The 24,227-nt window shown below is 45.6% G+C and overlaps 1 protein-coding gene across 1 annotated transcript in view; it reads left to right on the top strand.

Annotated features, from left to right (window-relative positions):
* The window catches only part of FANCM (FA complementation group M), a 257,273-nt gene that overhangs the window by 228,298 nt on the left and 4,748 nt on the right, over positions 1 to 24,227 (top strand). The window contains exons 16-20 of the mRNA XM_068254157.1: positions 4,259 to 4,375; positions 6,442 to 6,598; positions 10,108 to 10,211; positions 15,745 to 16,287; positions 20,107 to 20,467. Of these exons, the coding sequence (XP_068110258.1) occupies positions 4,259 to 4,375; positions 6,442 to 6,598; positions 10,108 to 10,211; positions 15,745 to 16,287; positions 20,107 to 20,467 (1,282 nt within the window). The remainder of the gene's footprint in view (positions 1 to 4,258; positions 4,376 to 6,441; positions 6,599 to 10,107; positions 10,212 to 15,744; positions 16,288 to 20,106; positions 20,468 to 24,227) is intronic.

The raw sequence follows: 24,227 nt of genomic DNA on the forward strand, positions 1-24,227 counted from the left end.
TATTATACATATGATTAAGTATAATCAGATGCACAGCACATAGAAGAATCGGCTTTTGTTGGTGCCTCGTGAACGAGAAAGAAGCACACCGTCCTCTTGTTTTAGTAATTAGCTAACGAGTGCTAGCCTTGAAAGACCTGGAGATGTTTACAGCACACAAAGCAGGATGGGGGTTGGTTGGAGGGTAAGGCTATAAAAGATGAAATGCATGTCATCCGTAGAAAGGAAAAGGTGATTTTTCAATGGCTTAATGTTCCTAGGCAACAACGCACTATTCTCAGAACAGTCATTTCCTGCTGTTTTTTCAAGGCCAATGATGAGCTGCGACCGGCTCTATGCGTCCTTGTAACCATCCTCCGACAACATACCACTGCTATCTCTCTTTCATATTCAAAGGTGTAAGAAAAAGGTGCAAGGTTTTATTTTCTGCCAAATAATGAAGGTTTTTTTTAGGACGTTGCTGGCTAATATATTGGATTTTTGTCCTTGAAAATCCCACCACAATGCAGGAAGCTGTAATAGGGTCACAGATGGTAATGAAGCCCCAAACCTCTTCTCTGCAGTCTTCAGAACTAAAAACAAAGTTTTGGCTGGGGTTGCACTTTTATTTTCACTTTTGTCTATATTGATAGCAGCAGTGCAGAGTCAAGACTCTTCCGATCTCTTCTTGAATAATTTGAAACTTTACTCAATCTCTTCCATAGGGTAATGAAAGATTTAGTGATAGTGGTTGTCCTTGGTAACCACCGTTCGGCACCAACGATCTGATGACCGCGCTTAGCAGCTTGACATTCACACAGCCGTAGCAGATGTAGCCGTAGCAGATTGACACTCGTATGTGTGTCTCTGTTCAAATGCTGATAACCTCTAAATAATATAGAATTGTACACAAAATGGGAGGAGGATTACCTCAGTGGGAGGTTTAAAGATAATAATTGTATTGGACACATAAATTATTATCTTTAACCCCCCCCCCCCCCCCCCCCCATCTGAGGTAAGAATGTTTCATTACCCATGTTTACCCATCTCATACTGCATTGGGGCACCTCTTCCCATTGTGTGTACAGTAACCCCCCCCCCCCCCCCCTCCCCGGGTTGTCCCCTGTAATAATTATCCAGTGGTCCTTCTTCTGGAGTGCGACCCAACCTGAAGTGGTTACCCAATCCACATGGAGACTGAACGCTTCACCTGCGTGATATTGTGGTTGCTTAACCTCCCTGGCGTTTACTTTCCCTGCAATTTTTTTAAGTGTTTTTTTTTTTACTGTAAGCATTTTTTTTTCCGGACCGCTTGCAAGTTGCGGTCTTGCAAGCTGTCCACAAGCATGCATACAATATAAAAATTAAATCTACATTTTTTTTAGGTTTTTTTTTTTATTATTATTTGCAGCTATGGGCAGTAGTGCTTGTCCATAGCATTTTTTTGTTTACACTTACAATTTTTTTTATGTTGAATCCAATACAAAAACTTGGAATTTGCCACCTGATGTGATGACGCTGCATACGCCCAACACGAGGGGGCTCATGCAGCGTCATCAGAGGGATACCCCGGGGGATGTGATCACCGAGGGACAGGAAGGAGGAGGAAGAAAAGATCATTGCTGCCGGGGATCACCAAGAAGACGGGAATACGCTTTCAGGGAAGTGCCGGCAAGGAATCCCGCACGCCAGCAATGCCGCAGGTGAGCAATTGTAATAACTGGATGAGCCTGACTCGTCCTTACCGATTCTAGCTAATTTGTTTTAGGACAAGTTAGGCTCGTCCTTAAAGGGAACCTTAGCTGAGAGGGATATGGAAGTTTCCTTTTAAACAATACCAGTTGCGTCAGTCCTGCTGAGATCTTTGGCTGCAGTAGTGGGTGAATCACACACCTGAAACAAGCATGCAGCCAATCCACGCCCTGAAGAAGCGTCACGTGACGCGAAACGCGCAGGTGGGAGGAGCCACCTGCTGCACGCAACGGACCCATATGTCCCCGCCGCTTGTACCGCTAATACCGGCAGCTGTATGCGAACTACCCGCCGCCAATCAGGCGAGCAGCGTGAACACCACCAATCCTGGGCATCCGTTGATGCCGGCTAGTGTATGCCAGTCATCTGTCAGCAATCAGGTGAACAGCGTGATCACTGCTAACCCTGTGTGCTCACTATACATTAAAAAGGCACGCACGGGGAAGGACTTGCTGTGCAAAGCCTGGACACTTGCTATAAAGGGGCAGACAAGCCCAAACAGAGAAGTCATCGCCAGCATCTCTGAACTATGGAGAAAAGGCTGAACTGAACGAGGAGTGTCACAGCAGTGGAATCACGCAAGTATAACTGATATCAAGATATTATTCAAGGCATGGAGGAATGGTGTTACGATATGTACTTCAATACTAAGCTAGTTTAACCCACCTGGCGGTTTACTAAAAATCCGCCAGGGGGCAGCAAATGCGTTTTGTTTTTTTTTAAAAAATTCTTCTTCATGTACTCTCGCTTTTCTTTTTCATGTACACGATAGCCGCTGCTCAGCGGCATCCCCCCAGCCCCTCCAATCGCCTCCGGCGATCGGAGATCAGGAGATCCCGTTCAAAGAATGGGATCTCCTGGAGGGCTTCCCCCGGCGCCGTGGCGACGGGCGGGATGACGTCATCGACGTCGTGGCGTCAAAGGGGACTCCGATCCACCCCACAGCGCTGCCTGGCACTGATTGGCCAGGCAGCGCACGGGGTCTGGGGGTGCGGCGGATCGGCGGGTAGCGGCGGCGGTCGCATTGCACACTCAGCTAGCAAAGTGCTAGCTGCGTGTAGCAAAAAAAAAAAATTATGCAAATCGGCCCAGCGGGGCCTGAGCAGTGCCTTCCGGCGGCATAGCCCGTGCTCAGCACGGGCTTACCGCCAGGGAGGTTAATGAACTATTATCGTAAGAGAACAGAGGCGCCAGCAGGATAAAAGGTAATAAAAAATTTAAAATTTGCTGGAAGGCAGTGGTGGACTTACCTCCGGAAAGCAGACTCAAAATACTGTCTGAATTAAACAAATACATTTATTATTGGTACCCCAAAAGATGCAACGCGTTTCGCAGGCACAGCCCGCTTCATCAGGCAATAAGATAGGGGACAAACAGTAGCTCGTCAGTAGCACGAATAGCGCCTCTGTGAACTGTTTAATGAACTGCTCAAACAAAGCCGGCCAGCGGTATCCTGCTGCAGCACTGTACTACTGCTGGGTGAGTGACAGCTAGGCAGACCGGCTTGCGTGCATGGAGCTAAAGGTCTATCGACAGACTCCATGCACACAAGCTTGGAGGGACTGAAAATGGGGATATGCGGGATGGCTCCTAGTTTTTAAACTTTGTGTTTTCTGCGCAGAAATAGGTTTTATAGCTGTCTGTGTTCTGGTTCCATAGAGGAGCAATTTGTTTGTCAAGGAATTGTGCAATAAAGATATATAATTGATACAGGATGAGAAGGTGTCAATGGCCAGTTTGTGTACTATAAAATTCTTGATTATATTATGGCTGCACCGAATCACTGTATGTGACATAATAGAGACGCTTGCACAGTTTGAGCAAGAGTGTCTGCGGTAAACAAAAAAATGCAGCCAATCCAGTCTGACTTCAGTCAGAGCACCTGATCTGCATGCTTGTTCAGGGGCTGTGGCTAAAAGTATTAGAGGCACAGGATCAGCAGGAGAGTCAGGCAACTGGTATTATTTTAAAAGGAAAACTCCATATCCTTCGTTTAGGTTCCCTTTAATGCTAGGGAGGTTACTAGCAACCCAGATTTGTAAGTAGTATTTATTTCACACAAAAACAAAAGTTTGCTTTCCTAAAACAGAAAGAATTTGCGATAATTCAGGTTAGAGTGAGCTTGAGATGTCTCCCAGGCACCACTGCTGAATATATGCAAATTAACCATTGTACCCTCAGAAGCTAAACACACCTCCAGAACCGCTGGAATGCAATGATATGTCAGCTTGTTATTTCACACATTAATTCAATACCTTGAAAAAATACTACATTATCTGGCGCTCCTGTTTTTTTCTGTTTTCTTTTTCCTCTCCTGGTCCTGAGATTTGTTACTTGAATTTCATTGACCGGGCACACCTCATATGCAGAGAATGGACTTGCTTTCCTAGTGGTTCTGGGTCACCATGAGCTATCTGAGTTTTGTAGAGCACAGAGAATCCTGACCTGTGTTCAGCTGCAGCCTTTGCTGAATACTGTTAGTAGACTGCTGGCTGATTGCATGTTATTTGTGTATTTGCTTTGGTAGTTAGACTCTGATGATGATGACGATGACCTACCGCCATTTACAGTAGCTGGTAAAGCCAATGTTCAGCCTAGAGGGGACCAGAGACCGAGAGATAAAAGATGTCATAATAAGAAGAAGGTATGTCATAGTGTTCTATGCTGCATAGCATTATATTATCTTTCATGCTCTGTCAGGTTTTGAGGTTTGATTTGAAGGGCCATTGTTGCATAAACATAACATTGTGTACACACATATGGGATGTACATTTGTCCCACAATAAAATGAACTGGAAATTTATTTTTACCTATGTAGTTGTCACATACAATAGGTATTCACCTGACAGCCAAAATTGAACCTTTTTTTGTGTAATAGTATAAAAAGAAACTAGCCATATTTACTCAGCTTGAAAACTGCATAAGATTTGCATTCAACTTGGAAGTGTTAGCCTCTTATTGACAATCCCCAGCAAGCTGTTTCCATGTGAATCATTCCCTCCATGCCTCTCAGATTTAACAGCAGGTGGCGCTATAAAGAAATATCAAACTTTTATGCACACAATGGAATATTTACCGAATTTAAATAATGTTTTTTTTTAAATGATTGAAACCCAATCACTATACATCTTGAACACATCATATGAGTCAGAGAGCTAACATCTGCAAGGAGTTTGTATGTTCTACCCGTGTCTGTGTGGGTTTCCTCTAGGCACTGTGGTTTCCTCCCACATTCCCAAAACATACAGATTAGTTAGTTGGCTTCCCCCTAAATTGGCCCTAGACTATAATACATACACTACACAATACATACATAGACATAGGACTATGGTAGGGACTGGATTGTGAGCCTCTCTGACGGACAGTTAGTGACAAGACAATATACTCTGTACAGCGCTGCGTAATATGTCGGCGCTATATAAATACTTAAATAGATAAAAATAACTTGACACATGGGATTGTTTCATACATTTACATGCTCTGTAGGCATCTAATGAAAGAACTGATGTTTACTGTATAAGCATGATTAGCTGATGTAAGAAACATTACTTTTGAACTTGACCAAATAGCCCAGTCTACAGCTGCATCCTACAACACAGGCTTCCAGGGCTTCATGTGGAGAAACATTATGTTCAGATTTTATTTTTACAGTGCTTGTACACTTTGTAGTGAGACATTTAAAGTCAATGTCAACTAATAAAAAACAAAAACAGATGCCTATGGAGAGGGAAGGCTCTGGGTCCCATAGAGCCTTCTCGTTCCTCTCACGGTCCCCTCGCTCCAGCACTATCACTTAATTCCAGCCTTCCATCACGGGAGGCTTCGGAAGTCTTCTGGGACTGGGAGCGCTTCTGAAGACGGGCCGCTCTGTACTGTGCATGCATGAGCACGCAATAGTGTGCACTCACACAGACGCAGTACGGATCAACCCGTCTTCAGGAGCACTTGTGCTCCTGAAGACTTCCGAAGCCTCCTGCGGTGACACAGAGCAGTATTTGACCAGATTTTGCATCAAAAATTTGCATGCAAATTTCCTTTATACTTTTCAAGGGATTATCACTGGGAAAATGTACCAACAGTTTTTGGACCGCACTAGGGTTGGTACAACCCTAGATGCATCTAAAGCAGGGGTCTCAAACTCAATTTACCTGGGTGCCGCAGGAGGCAAAGTCAGGAGGAGGCTGGGCCGCATAAGGAATTTCACAATCGCGGCGCATCGCTACCTCTGCCCGCCCCTCTCACTCTTCCTTCACAGAGAGCGGCGGGGAGAGGAGGCGATCCGTGAGGCGATTGACGTCAGGAGGGGCAGAGCTGAAGCTGAAAGCTCTGCCCCTTCCAGGAAATGCCGGCGGATTGCCCCCCGGGCGATTTGGGGGCTCTGCAGCCCTCGTTTAGCGGCGGGGATGCAGCGGATTACTTGGGAGCACTGAAGCGAACTATAAGGAAGCTTTTGCCAGCGAGGGCCACAAAATATTGTATCGAGGGCCGCAAATGGCCCGCGGGCTGTGAGTTTGAGACCCCTGATCTAAAGTATTAGGGCCTGCACATTCCGAGTGTGCAGACTGCTCTAATACTGTGTCACAGGTTAAAGCTTTATTCTTTGATGTTCCATGAACAATACAGAATTTTTTTTTATAGGTAAATCTTTGGTGCAAGTTTTGCTTTTGTATAAAATGCGATCCATCTGTATAGTGATTGCTCTCTTTTTAGCATGCAGCCAGGCAGTTCTTTGATGAGGAGGCTGAACTGTCTTCAGAAGGAGCAGAGTTTGTGTCCTCGGATGAGAGTGTGGAGGCAGACAATGAGCAGGAAACCTCTCTGGTGGGCTTCCTCAATGACAACACTCAGCTGTCACAGGGTCTGAATGGTAAGTAAGATAAAGAAATGATCTAACTCTGGGGGGGATGGCAGGTCAGCATGATGATTCTTTTAATCTAATATTATAAATACTGTAAAGTCTGTTGTCTGTTGCACTGCTGTAAGAATAATCTTCATTGTTGAAGAACTCCACAGTGCATTTCTAGGCAGGTCTGTGGATTGGAGTCGGTACAAAAATCATCTGACTCCTCAGTTTATGATACCACCAAAAAAAAGGGGAAAGAAGAAGGGCACCTCTATGGTGCAATAGCTTTAATTCAGTTTGCAAATAGCAAAAGAAGTGCACATACAAGATCACAAACATTTTTAAGCGTATCTCACATGCCCAATGTTCCACTCCTCGGACGTCAACCGTGGCCAGTTGGGGACATCAACAAGGGTTCGTGGTAGGTCTGGAGTCCAGGCAAGCTCAGTGTGCTGGGTAATGATGACGACACGTTTCAACACACCAGTGTGTCTTTATCAAGTCAGGATCCTGACTTGACAAAGACACACTGGTGTGTCGAAAACACCAACTCGGGGCACCCAAAATGTCTCCAACTCCAGGTACCCTAAATTTCTAAGACTTCAAATTTATATTTACCAGGGCTGTGGAGTTGGTACAAAAATCATCAGACTCCGACTCCTCAGTTTATGAAACCACCGACTCCGGCTTCAGGTACCCAAATTTGCTCCAACTCCACAGCACTGTTTCTAGGTAGCCATATAACCTAAATTAAGCATTACTATTATTTAAGAGGAACTGTAGTGAAAGTAATGACCTGAATAAAATTGCTTATTTTTTACAATATTTATTTGTAAAATATTTTGTCAGTTTTTGTCCATTGAAGTTTGGAGAACTCTGCATAGCTTAAAGAGAAACTCCAACCTAGAATTGAACTTTATCCCAATCAGTAGCTGATACCCCCTTTTACATGAGAAATATAATGATTTTCACAAACAGACCATCAGGGGGCGCTATGACTGATTTTGTGCTGAAACCCCTCCCACAAGAAGCTCTGAGTACCGCGGTACTCTGGGCAAACTGCCACAATGTAACAATGTTCACAGACAGAAATTAGCTGTTTACAGCTGTCTCTAACAGCCAAAACAGCTAGGAGCAGCTACATAACCTGCCCACAGTAACAATGTCACCATGTAATACATGTCAGAATTTGAATCTGGGAGAGGAAAGATTTTACAATGAGCAAACACTGACTAAATCATTTATACATAATTATGGTAAAAAATAAAGCACTTTTTTTACTAAATTATTTTCACTGGAGTTCCTCTTTAAAGGACCACTATTGCAAAAAAAATGTAAAATTTAAAATACATGTAAACATACAAATAAGAAGTATGTTTCTTCCAGAGTAAAATGAGCCATAAATTATTTGTTTACTTTATTGCTGTCACTTACAGTAGGGTGTAGAATTCTAACAGAACCAACAGGTTTTGGTCTCAGTCCATCTCTTCTTGGGGGATTCTCAGCAAGGCTTTTATTCTTTACTAGCAGACCTAAGCCCATTTAAAAACTGGCTCTATGTCTGTCTCTCACCGCAGCCGCCACCGCATGTCAGTGCACATGCGCACGCACCCGCCAACCGCGCGCATGCAACACCGCACATGCGCACCTGTCCGCCCATGCACACGCCCACCCGGCTAACTGGCCCAGTCCTCCTGTCCCAACAGTCCATGCTGCGCAGTAGCAAAAAGTACGGACCTAAGGACACAGAGACAGGAGGATGCAGGGACAGCTAGGTTTTATTAGGTAGGATAAAGACCTTCCCTGAAAAAGATTTATACAATGATGCAGGCCAGCCTCCGTTCTCGCTATACACTTTTTTGGCAGTTGGACACAGTAAATGCCATTCACTAAGTGCTTTTGAGAATAAACAAAACCCTGAGAAAATGAGGAGATGGGCTACTCCAAAACCTGTTGGTTCTGTCAGATTTATGCTACCTACTGTAAGTGACAACAACATAGGAGAAAACTAATGGCTCATTTTACTTTGGAAGAAACTTCTTATTTGTATGTATTTTAAATGTTATGATTTTTCGCCATAGCTATCCTTTAACAGCCTAGGCTAAGCATCACTGGGAGGGCTTGAATACTTACAGCAATACATAGATATAGGAAGTGTATCTGATGCTGAAACCAGGATAATTAATACTAACCACTTAAGGACCGATAGGCGTTGGCGGGTTTAAGTGGTTATTACATGGAAATGAACGAGCGGCCTTTCCATGTCAGTTCACGGAGACTGTCTCCGTGAACAGTGTGCGAGCCGCCGATCGCGGCTCGCACGCTTAATGTAAACACGCGGGGACGAAATCCCCGCTGTTTACATCAATACGGCGCTGCTGCGCAACAGCGCCGTAAGGCAGATCGGCGATCCCCGGCCTCTGATTGGCCGGGGATCGCCGTCATTTGACAAGCCTATCCTACATCCGTCCTGCGCAGCATAACGAGGGAGAGGGAGGTAAGGGGAAGGAGGGAGCGCCGAAAACACTGCGGAGGGGGGCTTTGAAGAGCCCCCCCCCGCTCAGCCACACAGAGCGGCGGTGATCGGACCCCCCCCCCAGCAGGTCATCCCCCTAGTGGGGAAAAAAGGGGAGACGTCTGATCGCCCTGCCTTGCTCACAATCTGCGCTGCGGGCTGGAGAGCCCACGCAGCGCAGATCACACAGAACAGCCCCGGTCCTTAAGTGGTTTTAATGTTGGTATCCTAAATCATTTACTGCATTCTATTATATGTCACTACAGCGTCTCTTTAAATTGACTCTGTAGTGGGTGACTGTGTACCTATCTGGTAGTATCTAACTCTGCCCAACCCCAGAGAGTCCCTATAGTTTGATGAGCATCCATCCATTGACTAATAGACAACTAACACACTCCACCTCCCCAACACAGTAATTGTGCAGAGGCCTGGTCCTGGCATCACCAGGGCACTTGAATGAAGTGTGGCACTCATGGGCAGGATGAGGCAGAGGCATTGTGCTGGGGCTTGGAAGTTCTGGGACTTACTGAGGTTTAGCAGTCTCTTGATCTGCTGAAGTTGGAAGGCTATAGAGAACCCTGTCTTGCCACCAGATTACTGTCCTTTATATGTCTACTGGTCTTCATATTCCTACAGTCTAAGTGCTATCTGTACTTGTGGAAGACACACAGTTCTGTAGCTACGGAGCGATGGGCCACACTGCAAGTTTTACGTTGGGCTCCCACAAGGACTCTATATGTAGTACCTGGGGGGCACCAAAACCTGCCAAGTACAGCCACAGTGTCTGAGAGGTGTAAGCAGGGGAAGGGAACAGTTTGATAAAGATAACTATTATTCAAAGCACATATGAAGGTGATCTTTACCAGCAGAGCACCAGTGCAGAGCTGATACCAGGGTTGGTACTGAGTATGTGCAAAGATTTAAATAGCTGCAACATAAAGCTTCCAAGCTAGCACTATAGGACACTTTTCTCCTCTTTATACTCAGCAGTGTGATGAGTTTTACCTTTGCTTTTCAGACTCGGAGATGCACGGCGTATATCTGAATTCTGTACGCAGCCCTGCACTTGGGAATAAATATAAACTCGTACACAAGAGACACAGCATGGCCATCTTCTCTCAGGTGAGTTCAGAGGTCAGTCAGCCGATAGCACCCTTGCCTTGCAGTGCCGGATCCCTGGTTCAAATCTGGACCAGGACACTCTGCGTGGAGCTCGTAAGTTCTCACCATGTTTTGCGTGAGTTTCCTCTGGGCACTCCTGGTTCCCCCCAGTTGACTTCAACTGTGAGGGACATAAGACTTATAGTCGGAGGATACACTCTGTAAAGCACAGAGGAATATGTCAACGCTATATAAAGACAAACTGACTAAAACAGAAAATCTGGGTCACACCTTAAAGCGGATCCGAGATGAAAAACTAAATATAACAAGTGACTTGTCTATATATCTTATCTAAAGTTTAGATAGTTTACACAGCAAATCTATCTTCAAACCGCTTCAACAGTATATTAATATTTTTTCCTGTGATACAATGGGAGCAGACATGTTTTCTGCTTGTCACTATTACACAATTACACACACAGGCAAGCTTATCTGTATCTAGGCATGCTAATCTGCATATTCTGTGAAAACTCCACTATTATCTCCTCCATTACACAAGCAACTGATCTGTATCTGCACTGCAGCTCTCAGATTGTGAAAACTCTGCCTCTGAAATCTATAGCTAGTAACACCTTTTTCACCTGCCCAGACTGAAATCCCACAATCCCTTGCAAGCGCCAAGGCACTCTGGAGAAGCTGTGGGTGTGGCTTGTTTAGTTTATAGGGAATTAGAGTATTAAAACAAAACAAAACAAGTATTTGGCTTGAGGAATGCCCTATAAACTATATGCAAGGAACACAATTATGCAAGGAGTAAAAGTTCATCTCGGATCCACTTTAAGGGCTTGTTCACGCTATGAGCATTTGCATTTTTTTTTTAGCAGTGGCTCGCCCTAAAAGTGCTTGTGCAATGATTCCCTATGAGAGTGTTCACATATGAGCGATTCGATTGCCATCTGCTTATGAAAGTGCTGCCTGTACCATTTTCTGAGCACTTTGGCTCAATGGAAGATATAGGGAAATCGCATAGCGCTTGAAAATGTGCTTTCCCAGGTGAATTCATTTCTGGGTGAAAGAGCTCACTTCCTGACTGACATCAGCAAGTAAAAAAAAAACGAATCGCTCTGCAAAAGCGCTTTTCTAAGCACAAAGCGCAGGGAAAAGCGATGACAAAACTCTCAATAAATCGCCCAGAGCCTGCAATAGCACTAGCGATTTATAATGTGAACAAGGCCTAACTTCTGTAAATGTAAGTGAGGCCCTATTTCCAGTTTCTGGATCAGCTGCAGCACCGGTGCAGCACAGCTATAGGGATTCAGATGCAAGCAGCACTCTCACGTTGCAGGTCCTATTCCTGCATGTATGCATGGAGTTTGTATGTTCTCTCCATGTTCAGGTTATCTTCCAGAGCAAGCGACTTGACCTGATCAGTGTGCTATAAATCACACTGCAGAAAATGTCAGCACCGTATAAATGCATACAAATAATAATGTCAGATTAATCAGTAGTAAAATATCTAGAGGCAGTTTAACCTCCTTGGCGGTAACCCCGTGTGTGACACTGGGTAAGCCGCCGGAGGGTGCCGCTCAGGCCCTGCTGGGCCGATTTACATAATTTTTTTTTCAAACACGCAGCTAGCACTTTGCTAGCTGCGTGTTTGCTCTGATCGCCGCCGCCGATGCGCCGCTACCCGCCGCGGAAACAGCCCCCCCGCATACCCCTTGCGCAGCCTGGCCAATCGCCGCCAGGCTGCACTATGGGGTGGATCGGGACTCCCTGTGACGTCACGACGTCCGTGATGTCACTCCATTCGTCGCCATGGCGACGGGGGAAGCCCCCAAGGAAATCCCGATTAGAACGGGATTTCCTTATGGGCAAGCGGCGCCGCCAGGGGGGTTAAAATCCATGTTCTTAAACAGGAGTTAGATAAAAGTATTTGCATTTATGTACAAACTATTGTTGCCTAAAGAACTAAAACACAAATCCTGGATTTCTGACTTAATGCTGGGAATACACGGTTCGTCCTGCTCATCTCTCTGGCATCAGTAGTGTCTGAATCACACACCTGCAATAAGCATGCAGCTAATCTTGTCAGACTCCAGTCAGAATAATCTGATCTGCTTGCTTGTTTAGGATTTATGGATAAACGTATTACAGGCAGAGGATCAGCAGGACAGCCAGGCAATGTGCACTGTTTAAAAGGAAATACATATGCCAGCCTCCATATCCCACTCACTTCAGGTGTCCTTTAAAGTGTACCCGAGGTGATATCTGCTATGATGAGATAAACATGTGTCTGTACAGTACAAAGCATCTCAATAACCAGGCTGTTTTACTTGCTTTATGTTGCTGCCTGAAAGAGTAAATTTCTAGGCATGGAAGTGACAGCTTCTGTCTTGTCAGTACCTTTTTGGCAATATAGTAGAAATCACTGATAAGCAGATTACAGCAATAAAGGATTTCCTGGCAGAATACAGCTTCTGAGTTTAGGGGAGAGATATTAAAAGGTCAATAGTTCATGTATTTTTAGTCTGGGACACTTAATAGGCTTCCACTGATTAGAGACAGTAAAACATTTAACCTACTTTGTAAATGTTTAAAAAAAAATGGGATACTTAAAAAAGTCATTTTTAAGGAGGATAAATATAATTCAGTTTATTTTCACCTCGGGTTCACTTTAAAGTCTGTCTATATTAGCTGCACGTTTGCCTCAGGTGTATGAATGAGACAATACTGAATCCTGGAAGATTAGCAGAATAGCCAGGCAACTGGCATTGTTTAACAGGAAATACATTTGGCAACATCCGAATCCATCTCACTACAGGGTCATTAAAAGATAATAGGCTCTAATGCAGGGCATACTCGGTTCCTTTCTGCAACTCGATTATCCGCTCGATCGTGGTTGCCGCTCGATTCTGCAGTGGATTCTCTTATCTTTCGCTCGTTTTTCTTATCTTTTTTCATTCACTTCTATCAGAAATCGAGGGGCGAAACGATCAAACGGGAGATCTGACATGTCGGGAATTATCTATCAAGCCATCGTTCTGCCTCAAAAACTATTTTTTTTTTAACTTAAAAAAACTTTTTTTTTGTAAATAAAAAGTACATTTTTTTTTTAATTTCAAACCCTCCCTCCCTGCCCCTGAGAGCCAATCAGCATAATCATCTCTCATAGGCATCAACCTACGAGAGACAATCATTTGTGAGCTTCTCCTGGAGGCAGCCCAGTGACAGAGCTGTCACCCGTACAGTGCTGCACTAGATCACAGTGCTGTACAACTGTTAGAAACTTTTTTTTTTTTAATTTCTAACAGCCTGCTATCTGCAATCGCGGGTTAGCAGGCTGATGTCGCAGCTCCGCTCCCTGCTAATCTCCGCTCACCGCTCTTGACACCGATCGGCGTTAGGCGGTACTGAGGCTGCCACCTTCCAGACGCCTATCGGTGTTAGGCGGTTGGGAAGGGGTTAAAAGGAAATTAATATTGTCAGGCTCCATATCCCGTTCACTTCAGGTGTCCTTTAAGTCAATCTAGTGATTCTGCGTACTGGTTCCTGGTCTGTGACTTAAAGGGTGCCTGATGTGACATTGATCTGATGAGATAAAAGTGAATGTACAGTCCCAATCCTGCATAGAAGTTGCCTGTGTTCATTTTCTTTTTTTCTCAGTGTTGAGGTTAGGAATTCTAAATCACGGTCTCTCTAGTTGGACTGCAGCATAACATTTACTGATAACTAGTTAGCCATCATAATACTCTGTAGGTTCAGAAATACTTCTTTAAGCAGGGAGCAGATACAAAAGTTAAGCAGTTCAAGATTTGTAAGCATGGGAGCTGAAAAAAAATGCCATTACATTCATGAGACATAAAGATATATTTTAACCTTCTTGGCGGTAACCCCGAACGTAGTTCGGGGTAAGCCGCCGGAGGGTGCCGCTCAGGCCCTGCTGGGCCGATTTGTTTAATTTTTTTTTTGCTGGACGCAGCTAGCACTTTGCTAGCTGCGCCAGCACCCCGATCGCCACCGCCGCGCGCCCGATCGCTGCTATACGGTGCGGCGCGCGCCCCCCCCCCCCCCCAGACCCCGTGCGCTGCCTGGCCAATCAGTGCCAGGCAGCGCCGAGGGGTGGCCCGGGACTCCCAATGACGACCCGACGTCAGTGACGTCATCCCGCCCGTCGCCATGGCGACGGGGGAAGCCCTCCAGGAAATCCCGTTCTTTGAACGGGATTTCCTGATCGGAGATCGCCGAAGGCGATCGAAGAGGGCGGGGGGATGCCGCTGAGCAGCGGCTATCATGTAGCGAGCCCTGGGCTCGCTACATGATATAGAAAAAATTTTTTAAAAAAAAAACTGCCGCGCTGCCTCCTGCCGTATTTTTTTATACCGCCAGGAGGGTTAAAGTCTACCTGAAACTTTGTAAGGAGAAACCTTTATACTTATTTGGGCTTTGCTCCTGCCCTATGGAGGTTGTGCGCTCTCTAGCCGTCCTCCCTGCCCGCTCCACTCCACCGCCATCTGTCCGGTGAATTCTCCCACACTTATTTGCACATGTGCGGCCTGGCCACCTTCCCATGGCTGAGAGTGTTTTGCGCCTGCTCAGTATGTTCGCCAACGGGAGCAAACCATAAAAGCAGAAAAACTTTTGCAAGTTTTTAATGCAGGATTAGCATCTTTATCACTTAATACACTCAGAACAGTTGCTGTTGCAATTTGATTTTTATGGTGACAATACCATTTTAACTTGTCAGTTTATTTTCATTTCAGATTTGCTTTAAAGTATGGCAGAGGATTTTCTGGTTATTGGAATTGTTTTAAAGGAAATAATATATGTCCGCCTTCCTTTTCTTTTCCAGTTCATGGTCACTTTACGATTTAGAGCAGAGGACACTTTGAACAAGTCATGGAGTTTGGACTCCTGCTGAAACAAAGTAGCAGACTCAAAAACAAAATTTGGACACCATGTGTAATTTTTTTGTGCACATCATCACTTGGGAAATGTAAAATTCTGCATGATCTACGCAAAACAAAACTGCCCACAAAGAAGACTTTCTTTTATTTCTGCAAGTTTCTTGTAGAACTAACTGGTTGTGATGGCCATATCTAGGAGAACACATGGAGAAGCATGTGATCAGTTTGGTCAGTTGATAGATATGTTAGTCTCTGATTTGCTAGTCATGACCAGGTGCTAAAAGCAGGATCAGCAAATCAGCCTTGCAAATCTATCAGCTGATCAAACAAATCACATGCTTCTCCATGAGTTCTCCAAGACATGACCATCACTCCTAACTGGCTGAGATCACATGACTGCTAGCATTAGTTTGTGGCTTTGTCTGGCCCATTTTTTGTTTCTCTATATTCACCAGCTGCTGGATATACAGGTAGAGGTTCTCGTGGAATTTTCTTATTTCCCGTAGTGTGTGTGTCTACTCCAGTCTAATTTCAAACCATAGAAAACTATGTATATGTGTATGGAGCGTTCTCCAAGCTATCCATAGCATTAGCTCACCATTGATGACTTCTGTTTTGATTTTGTCTTGTCCCTTTGCTGCTTTTAGATACCAGAACAAGATGAGAGCTACATGGAGGACAGCTTCTGTGTTGAAGAGGATGAAGAGGAGGATGAAGAGGATTCTAGCACAGAAGAAATAGAGATAGACCACAATCTGCTGCAGCAGGACAGCTTTGTAGATGGACGTAGACAGTATTGTACTAGACGCCGGTTAAAGCTCAGAGGTGCTGAGAAAAAACAAATCAATCATGTCCAACCTGCTAAAAAGAAAAGGAGAATCATCATCCAGGACTCTAGTGATGAAGAATCTGCTACAACTTCTAATCATCAGACATTTAAGGTCAAATCACCACCACCAAAACCAAATCCTTCTGCCAAATTACTGACTGACAACTCTTCAGTGAAGTGTAAGGATCCATTATATGGAAAGAAGAGTCTGACTGATTTACCTTTGAGGGATCGGTGCCTAATAAAAATGAATGTCCAGGCTGCTTTGGCTGAAAAATTTGATTTCCAGACAGAAGTGCGACCATCACTCAATATCTCTAGGCCTCAAACACCTGTTGGCAATACTCACTCTCCAGAAAAGGTATTATTAACTTTTACTTGAAAGTCAACAAGCAGAGCACTACATACCCCCTTCCACATATCAGAGTTTCCAGGCAGTCCCTCCACGAGGCAGCAACACAAAACAAGAAAAATGCCCACAGCACACAATATGAAGATAAAATCCAGGTAACTTTATTGGTACATCCAAGAGACAGCTGGCAGCTGACGCGTTTCAGACACGTAAGTCCTTAGTCATTGCTTATGACGAAGGACCTGTGTGTCTGAAACGTGTCAGCTGCCAGCATTCTGTCTGTTGTATGTACCAATAAAGTTTTGCTGGATTTTATCTTCAAACGCTGTGCTGTGGGCATTTTTTCTTGTTTTATCTTTTACTTCTAATATTATTTTAGAAACCTATCGGCAGTCTTTGCCGTGAGAAAACTTGCAAGAGTCACTTAATCAGCTAGTGGGAACATTGGAGGAGAGAGGCAGCCCTTTGAAAGCAAACTACAACTGCTTAATTTGAAGGAGAGCAATTCTGCTATAGCCACTGTTCCTCAGGCCTGGTGTTGTGGGAGGAGATGGTGCTGGCCATGTGTCGGCCTTCAGGGGGAGGTGTGGCCTGGAGCAGGGGAAGGTGGGGAATAAGACTCCTGCAGGTAATTGTAAGGGAAGTCATAGTATGAATGATTTGAAATGATTGTTTGGAGCTACTAATGGACAAAAATCTCCTAACCATTCTGATCACATCAGAACAATTTCATTAATCTGATCAGATTGGTTGGGAGATTTTTCATAGAATCGTTAGGAAACGATCATTCAGCAAATTGTATCGTTAATGGCCACCTTAAAGCAGACCCAAACCAAACATTTTTTTAATTTAAAATATTTAGTTGCACCACTCTGACACATACAAAGATAAATAAACACTCCTTCAAGCCTATGAGCATTTCAGTGACTGTCTTTCACCCTTCTCTTTTCATAACTAGGGTTATACAGGTGGCAGCCATTAGCAATTCCTCCTTTGCCGGACACCACCTACTCCACCAGTTTGCCGGATTCTGTCCCGGCAATATGAAAGGAAGGGAGGGGTTCCTCCAATAAATGTAAAATATTTTATATTTGTCATCAGGCAGCTGAAAAAAGGCTGCTATTTATTATTATAATTTAGAAAATACATTTTATTTCTGAAATCTTGTATTTTTAGTTTGGGTCCACTTTAAGATTGGTATGATCAGATACTATTGCCACACTTAAACTGAGCAGTTATAGACCATCTTCAGGGTGATGAATAGTGGGGTGCAGCTACCTCCAGAATACATCAACAGGGTGGCTGCCAGCTAAAGCACAGCAGTGTCTATTCTGTCTGAGAAGACAACACAGCCTTTGTAAGAGCTCAGCTCTGACATTTCTTCATAGCAGAAACTTGCCTTAAAGCGGTATAAAACCCTGAATAGAGATGGCCAGAACCTCTGATTTTCGGTTCGCGCGAACTTCCGCAAAAGTTCAGTTTGCGCGAACTTCCGCGAACCGCAATAGACTTCAATGGGGAGGCGAACTTTGAAAACTAGAAACACTTATGCTGGCCAGAAAAGTTATGGAAAGAGGCTGAGAGTGCCAAGGGTCTCTGGAGAAGCTGTGGGCGAGGCTTGTTTAGTTTATAGGGAATTAGAGTATTAAAACAAAACAAAACAAAAAAGTATTTGGCTTGAGGAATGCCCTATAAACTATATGAAAGGAACACAATTATGCAATGAATAAAAGTTTATCTCGGATCCACTTTAAGTAATACCAGTTGCCTGGCAGCCCTGCTGATCTATTTGGCTGTGGTAGTGTCTGAATCACACCAGAAACAAGCATGATTAACACCTGATCTGCTGCATGCTTGTTCAGTGTCTGTGGCTAAAGGTATTAGAGGCAGAGGGTCAGCGGGGCTGCCAGGCAACTGGTATTGCTTAAAAGGCAATAAACATGGCAGCCTCCATATACCTTTTATTTCAGTTGTCCTTAAAACAGTTGTCCTCTTATTTCAGTTGTCCTTAACGTAAACCTGCAAGGTTCAAAACGGCCCAATTTGAAATGGTTTGTATTTCCGGTTGTCATGAGATACAAACTAGTCCCAATGGGACCGTGTGGAACCTTGACAATTTTTCTTTTCTGTTTTATCCCTTTAGCATCCAATTTATTAGGAGGCTTGCAAGTGCTCCAGGCCAATTTATTTTAGCACATTTTATTTGTTACATTTTCCTGCTTGAATTAGTGCTGCTGTGATCTGTATTTATGGCCACTTGTCACTAGGGGGGAGTGTGAGACAATAAGAGAGGACTTCTGCTTTCAGTAGCTATAATTTTTGCTAGTAGAGAGAGAGATTAAAGCATTACAAGAAGTTACAGCATGAGTTCTGACTGACTGAGGTCAGAAGCGGTGCTCTTATCTCAAACGAGATAAACAATCCCTTTATAAGTAAAGGAATTGTTTATCACTCAACAAAGGTGACACTTCACTTTGGAGGCAGCCAAAGCTGCGAACCTGAAGAAGCGAACCTAAAGATAAAGAGTTTCACTTACCTGGGGCTTCTGCCAGCTCCCTGCAGCTGCCCTGTGCCTGCGCCGGTCCTCCACGATCCTCCGGTCCCCTGCCGTGGTGCAGTTTCGATATCGCCGACTGTCAAGTCAGAGGCCCTGGCCACGCGCATCCTCGATACCGCTCCCAGCGCTGAGAGCATCTTGCGCAAGTGCGGTGTGATAAAACCTCCTACTGTGCAGGATGTGCAGGCGCAGTGGCTGTCGACTTGAAAGTCGGCAATACCAAAACTACACCATGGCGGGGGATCGGAGGATCGTTGAGGACCGCCACAGGCATAGTGCAGCTGCAGGGGGCTGGCAGAAGCCCCAGGTAAGTGAAACTTTTTTTTTTACCATCTTCAGGTTTCCTTTAATGGAATACACCCAATATAGAAAGTTCTGTATGCAGTAATTAATACATTTTATATGTCTGTTTTTTTAAGCATCATATTTTTACAAGTTAGAACACCTGCTTTGTATTCTAGTACTGGGTCAGTAATGCACACAGCATTAGAGACAGAGGATCAGCACAACAACCAGGGAATTCATGCTTTTAGGCAGAAGTCACTAACAGCATTTTCCACATTCATTTCACTTAAGCCACGGATGTATTCTGATAATTGTAGGCTGCCTCTAAAGTGAAGCTTCACTGTTACTGAGTGATAACCATTCCCTTTAGTACAGTCCTACACATTGTTAACATTAATTCCACAGATTATTTCAAGCTGTATATTTTTATTTGGAGCACACAATCATCCAACCTCTCTACCATCATCCTAACACAGTCTGACATCTTGTCCATGCTGCTGCCACTTAGTGCAGGTTTGGAATATAACAAGACAGCGTAATACTTATGCAGGAAGAGGAAATGCTGAATCACAAAGTACAGATTCCAAGCTGGAAAATATGTGCAGTTTCTATTTATACAGTAGTAGGTTTAGAAATTGACAGCTGGCTATCAATTAAGATAACATAACTTGGCAAAATATTTGATACACCAGTCATTTAGCCCGTCACATAGTGGGCACTAAAGAACAGGGTCTCTCAGTCTCTGTTTCAGCCGTAGTGTGGATGTGCGTGGCACCCCCTGCGGCCCTGTACGTCTTATAGCACTGCTGTTGAGCGGAACGCAGGGTGAGCCAAATGGCTGCTCACCGCGCTGCCTTTCAAATTTCTGGCGGCGTTAAATACTATTGCCCTATGATTATTAGGAATGCTCATCTTTGACTGGTTATTTGTGTCATTGTGTTTTTCTTTTTCCTGGCATTTAACTAATATCTGATTTAACCCCACAGGTGGAAGATCTCTCTGTTACGCGTGGTGCTGATTCCTCTTCAGTAAATGACTCCTCAGTTGGAAAGCCGTCCAGCTCTGCAGTAAGCGGTGCCGCCCTCTGCATTCTAGCAGACAGCCAGGAAATCACATCTGGTTTGGAGGTTATCTCCTGCCTGAAGGCCACACATGGGGTGCGAGTAGAGATCTGCTCCCTGGGGGGCTGCGATTACATTGTCAGCAACCGGTTGGCTGTAGAGAGGAAAATCCAGACGGAATTCTCCAACAGTGCAAATCGGAGTAAGCTGGTGGAGCGGTTCCAGCATCTCCAGAGTATGTTTGATAGGGTTTGTCTCATCGTGGAGACGGACAGAGTGAAGCCAGGTAAGATCTTCAGAATGATGTATGCAGCAGTACACAGTCGATAAACACCACTGTTCACATTGGGCCATGCACTATAACTGTCTACCCATAGCCAGGATCCATCTTCCTTGTTCATTTGTATTATGTGACTTTTATATTTCATGTACAGTTTTGTAGATTCTCCCTCGAGTGGCTGTCTGCATAACTGGCATTGCAGTAGAGCTGAAAGTATTGGTAGCCAAAGAGCTCCCACCCCCTTTTCAGTATAGGTAGCTAGAGAGCCCACCTCTTTGTATAGGCAGCCAGAGAAATCCTCCCCTCCCATAGTATAGGTAGCCAGAGAGGCCCCCTGTCATAGGCAGTGCCCCTCCCCTCCAATAGGTAGCCCGGGAGCCCTCCGATAGTGTTGGTAGCCAATGAGCCTCCTACACCCACCCTTCTGTATAGGTAACCAGGGAGCCCCTCCTACCCTTGCACAGTATAGGTAGCCAGAGTGGTTCATCCTTTCACATGCCAAATATCTTCTTCCTCCTTCAGTTCCTTTTGTTGCATTTGTAACAGCGCCCCCTTGTGATGACATAAGAGCATGGCCCCACAGGGGACGTTGTTACCAATGCAGCGCAAGGGATGGAAGAAAAAAGAAGATATGCAGAGTGTGGATCTCGTGGAAGGGAATTACAGCTCTCCTGCCGCTCCCCCCTCCCCAGACCTCGCTGCTGCTGCACCCAAGGCAGGGCCTCTGTTACGCCCACCACAAAAATGAACAGTGGCGTTCTAAGGGGAAGCAATGCAGTTGGGGGGGGGGGTGACTTGTTGAAGGTGACAAGCCGGCCTGTGCCACAGTTAGTAATCATTGAGCCCCCTTCCCACAGAGATATACCGCCATGTGACAGGACTGCACAGAGACAACTTCTCTATACTGTGCAGCAGTCACTAGAGCACACGCTGCCTGGTCTGCTATTATCAGCAGTGGCAGCCATGTTCTTGTAGCTTCCCACCACATTCATTGTTATCAGAGAGGAGACCACAGCACAGTGGGCTGAGGACACTTTTTGGAAGATTGTCAGTCACATGACCCTTTCCTTCCTTCTGCGGGTTTTCTAAATGTGATCCTGCAGCAGCGTTGTTCCCACTGTTGTGTCGGCTATAGGAGAGTCCTGTGTGCAGCCCACCTGCATCATACATGCAGCAGCACCTTCCCTTATCCAAAGCAAGTGTGATGAGTGAGGGGGAGAGGGTTGTCTGGAGGAATCTGTGTCTTTCTGTAATGTTTATATTGTTGAGTGTGCTTGTAGTGCTGGTTTTTGTGTGTATAGGGTTGTGCTAAAGTGTGTGTGTGTGTGTGTGTGTGTGTGTGTGTGTGTGTGTGTGTGTGTGTGTGTGTGTGTGTGTGTGTGTGTAGGTTTTTGCTGAAGTCTCTGTGTATGTGTGAAAAAATCAATTAACCCTTCGCACACTCACATGCAAATGTTCAAACAAATGCATTCACAGATTTACTCATCCAGGCACAACTGTTATCCCTACAGCTAAATTAAAAGCCAGGGTTTTAGTTCACAGAAGAATGCATTCGTATGCTTAGTCACCTATACTGCGTAGAAGTACCCAGGTAAACATAGGTGTCCTGTAACATGCATAGTGCAGACATGCAAACACATTCATTCTGTGTGTGTGTGTGTGTGTGTGTGTGTGTGTGTGTGTGTACTGAAGTCTGTGTGTCTGGCTTTGTGCTGAAGTCTGCGTGTCTGGCTTTGTGCTGAAGTCTGCGTGTCTGGCTTTGTGCTGAAGTCTGCGTGTCTGGCTTTGTGCTGAAGTCTGCGTGTCTGGCTTTGTGCTGAAGTCTGCGTGTCTGGCTTTGTGCTGAAGTCTGCGTGTCTGGCTTTGTGCTGAAGTCTGCGTGTCTGGCTTTGTGCTGAAGTCTGCGTGTCTGGCTTTTGGCTGAAGTCTGCGTGTCTGGCTTTGTGCTGAAGTCTGCGTGTCTGGCTTTGTGCTGAAGTCTGCGTGTCTGGCTTTGTGCTGAAGTCTGCGTGTCTGGCTTTGTGCTGAAGTCTGCGTGTCTGGCTTTGTGCTGAAGTCTGCGTGTCTGGCTTTTGGCTGAAGTCTGCGTGTCTGGCTTTGTGCTGAAGTCTGCGTGTCTGGCTTTGTGCTGAAGTCTGCGTGTCTGGCTTTGTGCTGAAGTCTGCGTGTCTGGCTTTGTGCTGAAGTCTGCGTGTCTGGCTTTGTGCTGAAGTCTGCGTGTCTGGCTTTGTGCTGAAGTCTGCGTGTCTGGCTTTGTGCTGAAGTCTGCGTGTCTGGCTTTGTGCTGAAGTCTGCGTGTCTGGCTTTGTGCTGAAGTCTGCGTGTCTGGCTTTGTGCTGAAGTCTGCGTGTCTGGCTTTGTGCTGAAGTCTGCGTGTCTGGCTTTGTGCTGAAGTCTGCGTGTCTGGCTTTGTGCTGAAGTCTGCGTGTCTGGCTTTGTGCTGAAGTCTGCGTGTCTGGCTTTGTGCTGAAGTCTGCGTGTCTGGCTTTGTGCTGAAGTCTGCGTGTCTGGCTTTGTGCTGAAGTCTGCGTGTCTGGCTTTGTGCTGAAGTCTGCGTGTCTGGCTTTGTGCTGAAGTCTGCGTGTCTGGCTTTGTGCTGAAGTCTGCGTGTCTGGCTTTGTGCTGAAGTCTGCGTGTCTGGCTTTGTGCGCTGAAGTCTGCGTGTCTGGCTTTGTGCGCTGAAGTCTGCGTGTCTGGCTTTTTGCGCTGAAGTCTGCGTGTCTGGCTTTTTGCGCTGAAGTCTGCGTGTCTGGCTTTTTGCGCTGAAGTCTGCGTGTCTGGCTTTGTGCGCTGAAGTCTGCGTGTCTGGCTTTGTGCTGAAGTCTGCGTGTCTGGCTTTGTGCTGAAGTCTGCGTGTCTGGCTTTGTGCTGAAGTCTGCGTGTCTGGCTTTGTGCTGAAGTCTGCGTGTCTGGCTTTGTGCTGAAGTCTGCGTGTCTGGCTTTGTGCTGAAGTCTGCGTGTCTGGCTTTGTGCTGAAGTCTGCGTGTCTGGCTTTGTGCTGAAGTCTGCGTGTCTGGCTTTGTGCTGAAGTCTGCGTGTCTGGCTTTGTGCTGAAGTCTGTGTGTCTGGCTTTGTGCTGAAGTCTGCGTGTCTGGCTTTGTGCTGAAGTCTGCGTGTCTGACTTTGTGCTGAAGTCTGTGTGTCTGGCTTTGTGCTGAAGTCTGCGTGTCTGGCTTTGTGCTGAAGTCTGTGTGTCTGGCTTTGTGCTGAAGTCTGCGTGTCTGGCTTTGTGCTGAAGTCTGCGTGTCTGGCTTTGTGCGCTGAAGTCTGCGTGTCTGGCTTTTTGCGCTGAAGTCTGCGTGTCTGGCTTTTTGCGCTGAAGTCTGCGTGTCTGGCTTTTTGCGCTGAAGTCTGCGTGTCTGGCTTTTTGCGCTGAAGTCTGCGTGTCTGGCTTTTTGCGCTGAAGTCTGCGTGTCTGGCTTTTTGCGCTGAAGTCTGCGTGTCTGGCTTTTTGCGCTGAAGTCTGCGTGTCTGGCTTTGTGCGCTGAAGTCTGCGTGTCTGGCTTTGTGCTGAAGTCTGCGTGTCTGGCTTTGTGCTGAAGTCTGCGTGTCTGGCTTTGTGCGCTGAAGTCTGCGTGTCTGGCTTTGCGCTGAAGTCTGCGTGTCTGGCTTTGTGCGCTGAAGTCTGCGTGTCTGGCTTTGTGCGCTGAAGTCTGCGTGTCTGGCTTTGCGCTGAAGTCTGCGTGTCTGGCTTTGCGCTGAAGTCTGCGTGTCTGGCTTTGCGCTGAAGTCTGCGTGTCTGGCTTTGCGCTGAAGTCTGCGTGTC

The sequence above is a fragment of the Hyperolius riggenbachi genome, chromosome 9 (assembly GCF_040937935.1).
Source record: "Hyperolius riggenbachi isolate aHypRig1 chromosome 9, aHypRig1.pri, whole genome shotgun sequence".
In the NCBI taxonomy this organism is placed as follows: Eukaryota; Metazoa; Chordata; class Amphibia; order Anura; family Hyperoliidae; genus Hyperolius; species Hyperolius riggenbachi.